This window comes from Cynocephalus volans, chromosome 15 (assembly GCF_027409185.1).
Source record: "Cynocephalus volans isolate mCynVol1 chromosome 15, mCynVol1.pri, whole genome shotgun sequence".
NCBI lineage: Eukaryota > Metazoa > Chordata > Mammalia > Dermoptera > Cynocephalidae > Cynocephalus > Cynocephalus volans.
Genome location: NC_084474.1, coordinates 48,972,426 through 48,985,143, shown reverse-complemented (window position 1 = coordinate 48,985,143; position 12,718 = coordinate 48,972,426). Strand labels below are relative to the sequence as shown.

The following is a 12,718-nucleotide window of genomic DNA, read 5'->3' as shown; positions in this document are numbered from 1 at the left end:
GAAAATTTGGATATTAACAGATAACAGATAATTTCATTGTATTAATTTTAAATTTCCTGGGTGCGATGCTAGGAAAATGCACTTATTCTTTGGAGATACACACTAAAGTATCTGGAGTGATATGTCATGCTTACAACTTATTTTCAAATGGCTCAGGGGAAAAAAAAGTGTGTTATGTGTGCATGTGTATATATGTATTCACACATATAGAGAGAGATAAAGCAAATGTGGTAAAACATTAATGATTAATGATTAGTTAACTCAGGTGAAAGATATACAAATACGCATCCTCACTGTCTTTTTGTTTTAACTTTTCTGCAATTTTAAAATTTATCACCAGTATCTGCTGCAAAAGCTCTAACTCCAGCCTACAATGTGCTCATCTACAAAATAAGAAACCTGACCAGATATGAATAATCCTGATTTCTCCAATGCTTACCATGTAAGGCATTGTGACACAAGTATTATGTCCAATTTGCAGACAATAAACTGAAGTTCAGAAATGTTACGTAACTTTTCCAAAATCCAAAGACACAAATGACTAGCAAATCCAGGCTTAAATTTAGAGTCTCTGATGCTCTTAACTATATTATACTGCGTCCTTTACAGGACTTCTATAAGACATTTCCAGCTTAAACATTCTGTGATTCATTGAAAATGGAATGAACTAGGGTGTAAAAGAGAGTACTGTATTTATAAATTATAATGCTGAGTTGTTCGACTAATGTTTCTTAGATTGATAATTTGTTTTAAAGTGATTTATAAATAAATGTTTCTCATTTTATCAGCACCGCACTCTCCCAAGTGAGCCATGGGCCGGCCCAAATGTTTCTCATTTTAGTATGAAATTAATTACCAAAGGAAGAAATGCAGAAAGATCCTTAACAATGGAACAAAGCAATTGAAACATACTCACAAGCTCTCCGTAACGTACAGTTGAAATTATATGTGGAGGAAAATTCCTTGTGCTGTTGAAACATAATCCCCCTGTCTTCATAAATAAATAAGGGAAAAAATACTTAGTTTGTGGAAAGGTATAAGCAATTGAATTAAAAATATGTACTCTATCAATTTGATTAGCCTTACTAAAATGTTAGGTTCTGAACATGCACAGGACCTGCTGGTATTAACGAATGTTGGTTCACATCGGACACACCTGTTCAATAACAAAAATAATTTTAAAAATGTTAATAAATTATACTAAACCTAATTTAATTGATAATTTGTCTTCCTGAGTGCTGGATTAGAATATATTCATTCAGCTAAGCGATTACTTAGGCAAATTAAATTCAAAATATTAATACTAATTTGAATAGTTTTATACTACTCTTTATGTTACAAAGCAAACTATAAATAAATAAAATTAACAAAGAATAGAAGACGATTGTTTAACTGCATGGAATGCATAGAATGAATAATACTGAATGGCAAAGATGGTTAAGTCACTCAACTAACAAAAGAGCCCAAACTAAATTAAACCAAATCAACTTTTACAAGTAGTTATATCAAATATACTTTCCTTACTTTATCTGCCACAAAGCAAAAAGTGAGCATAAGCTGAAAAGATATTATCTGTCTATCCCCTCAACAAACGTACAACCAACACTTTTAAATACAGTCTATTCATCACCTTTGTTTATTTTAGGAAATTACTTCATATTTTTCATTAATGAATGAAACAGAGGGAGGACCCTGGACTAGTGGGGACACTGATGGGTTCGTATGGGTATTCACTATGTGTTAGATAGAGCAGGTAGGAAGTGCAGCCAGACTACGTTTGGGAAATATTAGAGGTGCAAAATTGGGGATCAGCCCAGTAGTCAGTTCAGGGCACTGCAACTGCCAGGAGAAGGTGTTCAACATTTTTCTATGTTATACTTGGGAACTGAAGAGAAAAATGTGCTTAGAGGGAAGTCATCATGTAGGCTTCTAAAAAAACTGAAGAAGCTGAAAGAGGTATAATGTGTTTAAGTCAGAAGGTATGTGTGTGGCGAGGTGTGTGGTGCATACACACATTCATAAAGCAGGAATGGGAAGCAACAGAGAATAGGGCTATAAATCAGGGTACCTGGGTTTATTATAACTATTATATTTATTAATATGTTTTCCTATATAACATATAAAGGCTTAAGCACAGTGCTTGGCACATAATTATAAATTATGTACAAATTACATAATAAACAAAAATAACTACCTTTTACTGAGCAGTCAGTATATAGCACTATGCTAAGAACTTTACATATTTATTTCTGAGTCATCACAACCTATGAAGTGGGGTTATAGTCCCATTCTAAAGACAAGGAGACTGACTTATTGAGCTATCCAAGGTCAAACAACTAACAGACTGAGTCAAAATTTGAACCCTGTTGTGTCTCATGCTCTGGGCCTCAGCTTCTTTACCCATTAATGTCTATTTCTATCCTTTCTTGGATTACTGTGAGGAAAAAGTGATATGATAGGAAAATACTTTTTAAAAATACAGATTACATATAAATATAAGATGATATTAATAAAATCAGCTTGTATACTACTTACCTGTTTCCTAAAGCATTTGCTACTGTAAAAGAGTTTTCATTTTCATCACAGAGCTCACAGGTTGCTTCAGACAACAATGTTCCATTAACATCTCTTTCCACTAAACAATTTAGAAACAAAATTAAGATGCAACTCATAGTGAACATATAAGCTTCTATATACTTAGAAAATATTTAATAAAACCCACTTGTAATTATTAGTCTAATAATTCTAAAACACCTTATTTGCATAAAAGGCATGTCAAGCTTCTCCGTAATAAACTATAGAAAAGTGAAGACTTCCCCATTCCCACATAAAAAATATAGAAAACAGTTTTCCAAGCCATCGTAACAATAAAACAATTATATTTTTTCCTCAAAAATTTTCCATCACGCTGGGATGGGGAAGCAAATATTTCATAGATGTCTGATAAATTTCTGTAACTTAGAGGGCTTTTGGTAGTATCTAATAAAGTTATAAATTCACATAATCTACAACACTATAATTTCATTTTTAGATACCTAAATTTCAGAAACACTTGCACATGAGTATAAGGATATTCATGACAGTGCTGCTTCACCCTGCTTATGATCCAGATATTTCAAGAACATCTGGTAAGTAGGGAATGAAGAATTACAAGATAAACAATAACATAGCTACAGTAATAGAAACATGACTTAAGTGGTTAACTGTAGAAGATTTCAAAGTAGTTTTCATTCTTCCAGTGACTAACCTGCTTATACACATGGCTGATACTAAGTGTACTAGTACGTAATTTCTCCTGATATACTTGCATTTCTTTAAACTTGTGCTGTCCAGTAAGGTAGCTACTAGCCACTTGTGGTAATGGAGCAATTGAAATATAGCTAGTCAGAATTGAGATTGCAAAGACTTAGTAAGGTAAAAGAATGGAAATATCTCATTAATAATTGTTTACATGGATTACATGTTGAAATGATAATACTTTGGATAATATTAGGCTAAATATATTATTAAAATTCATTTCACCTGTTCCCTTCTACTTTTCTTTATGTGTGGACAAGAAAATTAAAAATTACATATTTGGATTGTATTATATTTCTTTTGGGCAGCATTACTTTAAGTAAATGCCATTATATTTGTCCTTAAGAGTTTTTATTCTGAATTTATAATTAAATTTGATTTATTTTCATCTTCCTATAATTCAAAAATTTCATCTTCCTATAATTCAAAAACTTCATCTTCCTATAATTCAAAAATTTACAGTAGAAACAGCACATCATGAAATGTAATAAATTTCAAATTTCCACCTAGCTCATGAAATTTTCTTTAGCCCCATACCTAAGAAAACACTCCCAAAACTGTGACAATGAAGTTAATCTTTTTAATAGAGGCAATAGTGCTAATAAAACTACCAAAAATCAGTGGGTAATTAAAGTACAAATATAATTTTAAAATCACTTAAATGTGTATCAAGCCAATGTTCCCAAGCCAAGGCAGGTAAGGGCCAGGTTATCCATAAGCCATCCACTGCCTCCACTATCCTAACATTCAGTCTTTCAAAACCTCCTGACATCTAGTCTCTAGTCTCTAGTAATTCCTGGAAACTGCAAATTTAGCACCAGTGATTCCTGACTGTCAAAAGTAATCTCATAAGCTCAGTGCTTACTGACCTCTCCACAGCATTTTTTTTTTTTTGCAGCTGATGGTATGGGGATCCGAACTTGTGACCTTGGTGTTATTAGGCTACACTCTAACCAACTGAGCTAACCAGCCAGCTCCTCTCCACAGCGTTTCAATCTACCATCATTTCCTTCACCCCACTTAGAAACCCCAGAAATTTTGAATTTTCCCTTTTCCTTATCTCTATATTCTCTCATTCTCCTACTTCTATTATCCTTCTTTTAATGTTTCTAACATCTACTCCTTTGTGTATAACTTTGTCCTAACTCTGGTTTAGACCCTTACATCCCCATGCCTACAGTACCACAGCAGCCTCTTTACAGTTCTCTCTACTTCTGGCCTTCCATTCTTTAAATATAAACTCCATGAGGGCAGGGACTTTGGGGTTTTCTGTTCACTGCTTTATTCCTAGTATCCCTAGACAATGCCCACCACATAGTGGAAGTTCGATTGAATGAATGAATGCAACAGACGGCTGCTAGATTAATCTTAATCACTCCCCTTTTCAAAACTTTCAATGAAATGCCCTTGCCTATAGAATATCCTACTGTTCAAGGTCTTCCACAATCTGGGCCAATGTTTTAAATTCAGCAAACTGCTATTCTCATAATCCCTTCACACTCACAAGAATGTTTGCATTTGTAATAATACCCTTGCTCTTCCTGTTCCTTTTGCCTAGAATGTTCTTTTTGATGCTGCCTTTTGAAATCCCATTAATCCTTCAAGGTTCAGCTACTACACTGCCTCCTCATGGCAACCTTCCCAAAAAATTCTGACTGAAGTAAGCTGTTCCTTACAGAGCATTTATTGTCTATACTACTCATTTGATCATTTACCATGTGTCCCTTGTGAAAATATTTCATTGTTATCTTGTTCTCTAAACTATTTTTTAATATGCTCTGCCTTCTAACTAGATTTTAAATAATTTGACTGCAGGAATTTTTGTTCTGTTAAAAAAATTAATTTTGAACAGGTGGTACATAAAGTATAAAAATAAAAGGCACAAAAGGATTTAAAATGCAAATTAAGTCTCTTTCCCATCCCTACCCCCAGCCACACTGTTCTTTGGTCTGGGGGCAACATTGTTACCAGTTTCTCATGAATCCTTCCAGAAACAGGTTATGTATATAAAAGCACATATGAATATATAATCATCTTTAAAAAAGCATAAATGATAGCATACCAAATACAGAAAACAGTGCTGATAAATAGCAGGTATTCGATAAATATTTGTGGATAAATCAAAAAATTGTTCTGTATCTTGCTTTTTTACTCAATATATCTTGGATTTCCTTTTATAGCAGTATGTGTAGAGCTGCCTTATTATTTTTCCATGGCTGCATTCTATACACTGTATGGATATACCACAGTTTATTTGACCAATCTCTTTTTGATAGATTTTTACATTGTTTAAAATCTGTTGTCTTAGGAAAAATTTGGAACAAAAAAAATGCATACACTTCTTCAGACACATTGTTAAGTGTATTGGAACAAGAAATTTCTAGATAAGGGCTTGCTGGGCAAAGAGGACCTGCATTTTAAATTTTGATAAATACTATCAATTTGCTCTCCATTGAGGTTCCACCAATTTATAATTACCCAATAACAGATAATGACTGTTTGTCTATATCCTTACAAATACATCAAAGTTGAAAAAGTTTAAAATCTGGTAGGTTTTAAAATATCATTTTAGTTTTAATTCACATTTTTCTTACTCTGAGTAAGGTTGAACATTTTTTTCATGTTAAAATATTTTTTTCTCTGTAAACTTTATTCATGATTCTTGGCTATTTTTAAAATTGGGTTATTCATCTTACTCTTATTTATTTGTAGGAGCTTTACATCTAATGAAGAACTTAGACCTCTGTTATATGTATTATATATTTTTCTTTAGCTTGTAGTTTGTTTTTTTTTTGGCATTTTGATTTCTTATGACCTTTATAATTTTTATTTAGTCAAATTTACCAGCTTTTCTTTCTATGGCTTCTGTGTTATTGTCATACTTAGAAAGACCTATTACACACGAAGAGTATACAAATTTTTCCTATGTTTAAGAGTTTTCATAGATTCATATTTAATATTTAAATATTTTATTCACTTAGAATTTAACTTTCTTTAAGGAATAAGGTAGGAACCTAATTTAGTGTTTTCTCAATTTTCCCAGAACCATCTATTAGTCAGTCTTATCAGTCTTCATCAGTATGAAATGCTACTTTTTTCAAATACCAAATTCCCATATAAATTGGATCTATTTTGATTTTCTGCTTTAAGTTTCATAAATCAGTCTATGTACTCATATACCAGCCGTACATATTATTATGGTGGCTATAAAATAAGTGCAATGTATGATGGATGGTTCCCTTTTTTCTTTCTCAGAATTTTCTTGGCTTTTCATACATTTTTCCTAATAAACTTTAAAATTTGTTTGTGTATTCCCACATACAAAATCCTTGTAGAATTTAGCATTTAATTCTCTTTAAATGCATAGACTGGTGGGAGAGCTGACATCTTTATAATATTTAATCTTCCCATCTGAAAAAGAATGTATTTTAATTTATTAAAGCCTGTCTTTGAGTCCCCAGTAGCATTCAAAGATTTCTTAATTAATTTATCTTGCCTATTTCTTTAAAATTTTATGCCTAAGCATTTATTCTTTTTTGTTGCTATTATACATGAGATATTTTCTTTCAGCATATTTTCTAAATGATTGTTGTTTTTATATAGGAAGGCTACCAATTTTTGGATATCAATTTTATATCCAGGAATTTTTACTGTTTATAATTTTTAGTAATTCCCTTGAGTTTTCTAAACATACAATCAAATCATCTGCAAATAATAATTTTTTAACTCGACCTTTCCAATGATTATTTTCTTCTCTCACTTATGTGTATAGTTTACAACCTTTTCCAGGTTTTGACATTAGTAGGAATGCTTATAAATTTTTCCCTTTAAGCATCATGTTGACTTTTGAGTTGCAACACATATTTTATCACGTTATGTTAAAGAAGTACCCATCTGATCCTACCTAAAAAAAAAAAATTCTTTAAGAATTTTTTAACAATTCAGACAAGGCTTTTTATTTTCTTCTCAATGTCTGCTGATGTCTTAAGCATCATTAAATTTCATACAAAAAATAATTTAAAAAATTAAATAACACCAAGCTATTTAAATTAATATCCTTTTCAAAAACAAATACAAATGATTCATCACTATTATTTCATAAAAACATCTAATTCTTACCTAAAATATGGCCAGTGGGACAGTGGCATTTTCCCTCTGCAGTTAAGCCACTAGGGCAAGAAATGCAGTTCCAGCCATCTTCAGTAACACCTTTCTAAATGAAAAAAAATATATACATATATATACATATATACATACATATATATACATATATATATATTTTAATTAACTTTCTTATTCCTAATTGATCATGTAAGTCCAAAAAGCTACAATAGTGTGTAATTTGCAGTGGATATTCAAATCAATCATACATTCATGAGCTATATAAAAATTCCCCAGATAGCCAATTCATACTTATATTCCAAAATCAAGCTACATATTATTACTATGGACTAACTACATATTATTACTATGGACTAACTAACTACTAAAGATTAACTCTGGGTAATAGTTCTTTCTTCTTCATGATCTTCAGTTCAAATTGATTCTTACTTTCATAATTACTTTGCCATTCAATTTTTCTATTTATAAATATAAAACACAATAAAACTCAAGAGGATTTAGTTAACTGAGAGCCAGGCTGGCCTGTTAGCTCACTTGGGAGAGGTGCTGATAAGGTTAAGGGTTCAGATCTCCATACTGTTCAGCCACCAAAAAAGCCCCCCCAAAACAAATCAATACAGAGCCAGTTAATAGTTTAGTGTTAACTTGTTCTAAAATATTTATTCTAAAATCTTTAAAAAATTTAAATACATTAGCTTTTAAAAATTAATGTATAATTCAAAATGTGTGAATTTTATGGTATATAAATTATACATAAAGTTGTTAATATTGATTTATGGAAATATTTCCATCTATCCATTCATAGTTTGTACTAGTAAAGGTTTTTGGTAAAATATGACATAATTCAAAATTGAGATTATATTTCATGGTTTAGGAAAGGCCTGGGGCAAAAATACAGTACTGTAACTACAAACATGGACATAACCAAAGTTTATAGAGAACAATGATAAAACAAAGTAATGCCACAAATTATTTTAAGTTTTGGTTGAAAAGACTGGATTTATCAAGAAATGCTCATATATTAGGCAATACATTTATACAGGAGTACTTAAAAATTAGAATAGCTTAAATAATGTCACTGAAAAAAATAAATCTGCTCTGGCAACATTTATTATTAGCATTTCAGATTGAAAACCTAAAAAAATACATTTCTCTTTCCTTCCTTCCTTCTCTGAAATCAATGACAAACTACTCAAATTTATTCACCCCTGATGCATCCCCTTGAACTTAGACTCATTGAGAAATTCTCCATCTGGGACCCCCATAGGGGAGGTGGGTAAAATCGATATTTAGTCTCTCACCAATCTGCTTCCTACTGCCTTCCTCTACAAAACCTCTTATGTCTTTATGCCAAGACGTCCTCCAAGCCTGGCTCTCCTTGGATGAGAGACTGTAATCTACAACACTTTCAATGAGGATTTTGGAATCAGAGCGACCTAGTTTGAATTCCAGCCCAGTTCCTGGCCTTCAGTGTGACCCTGGCAATAAATAACCTCAAAACCCCCCCCCCCAAAAACAAGCAAACAAACAAAAAGAAATACATATCTGTTTTTTCTAACTTTGCATAAAATTTCACTTATCTCCCAAAATTTACTGTAGTAAAGTTAGCTTAATAATTTTAAAGTTTGTGAGGAAAAATATTAGAGTAAATGTTAAATAATAGTTTGAAAATAAAGACATTTATTACTTTTTACAGTAAAGTTATTTTAAAATTAATTCTCCATACCATATTTTCTGGGCACTTTTTACAAATAATGGCAGGCCCTCCATTACTAGAGATCATCTGAAATCCTGGTAGACACACACATGAAGTTCCTAAAAAAAACAAGAGCCAATAAATAAAGATACAAGTCCAAGATAGGGAAACTTTTAGTAATTCTTAAAATCTTAAGAAGTAGTATAGTGGTTACCAGCAAGACTCTGGACCCAGTACTGCCTTGGTTCAAATCCAGAAACATACTCCTTGGGTTCCAATCTTAGTTCTATCTAGCTGTGTGATCTTGAGCAAGTTACTGAATTTCTCTTTGCCTTGATTCCTCTTTGGTAAAATGGAGAAAATGAGAGTGCCTACCTTATAAGATTAGTATGAGTTTTAAATGTTATTATATGTAAAAGTCTTAGAAGAGTATCTGGCACACAACTGGTACTGTGTTGCTACCATTTTAAGTGCAAGCATAACTAAACTATTAAACTATTTAACTGCTACGGGAAACTTTACATTTCTATTTCACTAAACCATATATATATATATATTTTCATAGGTAAGGATAGCAATCTCTAAGGAGACTAGGTAGAAACAGCACCCATAGGAGTCTATGTAGTACAATGCATACAATATCTGGATTCGTAATTATGAAACGAATCCCTTACATTTTAGAGTGTGAAATGCTTTCTCCTTCCTATTTCCTTACCTGAATAGCCTGACCTGTCCTGCTTGGTGATTTAAATGAGGATATATGACATCTGAAGATGGCAGAAAGTTAATACCATGGGTGATGAAACCGAGATGGAAAACATCTTAGACTTTAGAATATGAAAAAAGACTTATTCTCAGCAGTTTCAGTGAGAAGTAGGATCAAATGATGGACGTTTTAAGAAAAAAATAAGCTTAATCTAAAGAGACTTTATGATCAATCAGTAATATTCAACAATTAAAGGGATAATTCCTAAGAACATCTATAATATTAAAGACACACTGTGTAGTTGAAATACATAGGTCGAGACTGAGGGCAGAGAGATAATCTTCCACTCCCCAGTTAAGGTGACACAGAAAATGTTAGTACCTAATCTGAACTTCAATTTCCTTATCTGTAAAATGAGAAGCATGGAAATAATCACGGTTAAAGTCTCTATCAGCTTAAAAATTTCTGAGATTTGAAAAGCAAGACAATGAGCTATCAAAGTTTACAAGCGCTAATTTGCATTTCTCCCTAATCTTCCCTGTCACTTGCTCGTCTTCACCTCAGATTACTTCTCTACTTCTTTTCTGCCTTCGGTAGGCGGCTCTCCAGGTGCCACCCAAAAGACACCCCCTCCCCCCAATTAGGAGTGGGGGACTGGGGCCGAGAAATTAATTACTGATGAAGGCTCACAGGGTAGCGGACTCGGGCTTCCACAACCTCATTAATGCGCAAACTGTAACCCTCCAAGGAAACTCTTTTTTCAGGCGTCGGCGGTTTAATTTTTCTGAAACATTCCTCTCGCAGACGAAAAGGTGTTTCAGGGACCCCAGAAACTCCGGGCAGCACCAAGGCCGGAGCGTTACTTTTGCCAAGGCCCACCCTAAACCGTCTCACCTCGGGCATCCTGCCTCTGGTTGGCTCCACACGGGACACAGGAGAGCGCCGATATATCAAAGTACTGGTTGTGGCCGCACGTCTCCGGCTGCTGGAAAGGGAGTGAGAAGGTCTGAGCCTGTGAAACGCGAGCGAGGACCAACAGGAGGAACGCAGCCACAGCCCGGGCGGGTAAAACCGACCAAACCGCCATTACCGCCCCAGCCCCGCAGCGCGTTGCCATGGTGCCGACATCCGCTACAACGCACTCTCCAGCGCCCCATCAGCCTCTACGGCGACTCCACTGAGCTGATTGGACAACTCAGGCCTGAGGTTCCGGAAGTCTTTGATGACGCTGCTTGGTTGCTAGGTGACCAAACCCGCGGGAAGCTAGAGGGTCCGGGTAAAGATCGGTTAGAGGCAGGCTAAACTTGGGGCCAGGCGGCTATTTAAAATGGGCATTTCAAAATCTGGGACGCTATCCGTTACTGGGATGTGAAATCAATTTAGGGGGTTGAGGAATAGAATACGACGGCAAAGAAAATAACCGATAGTAATCACACAAATTAAGAGTAAGTATTAGGGCCGGCCCGTGGCTCACTCGGGAGAACGCGGTGCTAACACCAAGGCCACGGTTTCGGATCCTATATAGGGATGGCTGTTTAGCTCAATGGTTGAGCGTAGTGCTGAGAACACCAAGCCAAGGGTTAAGAACCCCTTACCGGTCATCTTTATATATATAAAAAGACTAAGTATTGTTTCATGAAACTGTTAAATGGTATTTACATTAGAATTTATCATTGATTCATTCCTAAACTCTCTTAGAGCTATTAATCTTCTTTCAATATATTTAACACATTTACTACGTACCAGGTTTTCCTTCCAGTGCGTTTAATCTTCTTACTAGCCCTCTGAGGTAGGTCCTGTTATCCTCAATCTGTAGAACAGGAAATTCAGGCACAGAGAGCCTAAATAACTTGCCCGAGTTCTCACAGCTAATAGGTAAGAACTAGGATTAGGATCCGGGCAGTCTATGTTCTTAATATGTTTGTTCTACGTGCTTATGTTATGTAATCTCTCCTCGATGGAGCAAACCAAGGAAGAAGAGAATGTGCATTCTATTAAACTAGAAAGTGCAAAGGAAAGTGATGTTAAAGAGATTTTAAGTTGAGTGGGTTGCATATCCTCTTCTTTCTTGGTTTACTTTTTCCTTTGGATAGAGCACATACTTCAGCAGCTTCCTGCAAAAGGGGGCATAAGTTGTAAATTTTTGAGAACTCACATGTCTGAAAATGTCGTTATTCTCCCCTCACATTTGATAGTTTACTTGCGTATTAGAATTCTAGTTTGAAAATAATCTTCCCTCGGAATTTTGAAGACACTGTTCCTTTTTTTTCTTTTTCTTTTTTGGTTTCTAACGTCATTGAAAAATATGCTGCCCTTTCGATTGCTTATCTTTTTCATCATTCACAAAATGCCCTTCTTTTTTATACAGAACTCCTGATTGCAACTGTACCCATTGTCCCCTAGGCATACTTTCTCTAGAGAATACATGTTCAATCAATTTTCCGCTGGAGGGAGGAGAGACAGATTTCCTAGTACTGAAAGGAAGAGGAGATGTGTATGTTAAGTGCTTTGAAAACTGATGTTCAACCCTCCTTCCTCGACAGAAGATATTGGTGCTTCCTAAGCCTTTAAGGACTTTAGTGCATATCAGGTTGCTTCTTAGCTTTTCCTACTGTCAATTTAGGAATCAACCCTCTTGGATTCACAAAAGACATGATCACCTATCCATCTGCTTCCTGCTTGCAAAATTGTATTGCTGTCTGTTGCTTCCTACTCAATTCTCTCCTTGTAGTTTTTGCCCTTTTAAAAGTTCCTTTTCTCTTATTAGGATTTGGGGAAGGAGTGGAGATAAATACCTGTATTCAAACCATCCTCTTAAACTGGAAGCCTAAATAACCTGTTAACCCATCTTCATACACATACCCTTGCCACTGTCTAATCCATTCTCCATACCTCAT

General features: G+C 34.4%; 1 protein-coding gene across 1 annotated transcript in view; it reads right to left on the bottom strand.

The window, feature by feature from the left end:
• Positions 1–10,938, bottom strand: part of TMEM67 (transmembrane protein 67) — a 45,520-nt gene extending 34,582 nt beyond the window's left edge. Inside the window, exons 1-6 of the mRNA XM_063079858.1 lie at positions 10,716–10,938; positions 9,146–9,234; positions 7,417–7,510; positions 2,536–2,635; positions 1,087–1,156; positions 917–991 (exon numbers count right to left, since the gene is read on the bottom strand). Of these exons, the coding sequence (XP_062935928.1) occupies positions 917–991; positions 1,087–1,156; positions 2,536–2,635; positions 7,417–7,510; positions 9,146–9,234; positions 10,716–10,938 (651 nt within the window). The remainder of the gene's footprint in view (positions 1–916; positions 992–1,086; positions 1,157–2,535; positions 2,636–7,416; positions 7,511–9,145; positions 9,235–10,715) is intronic.
• Between the last annotated feature and the right edge of the window lie 1,780 nt (positions 10,939–12,718).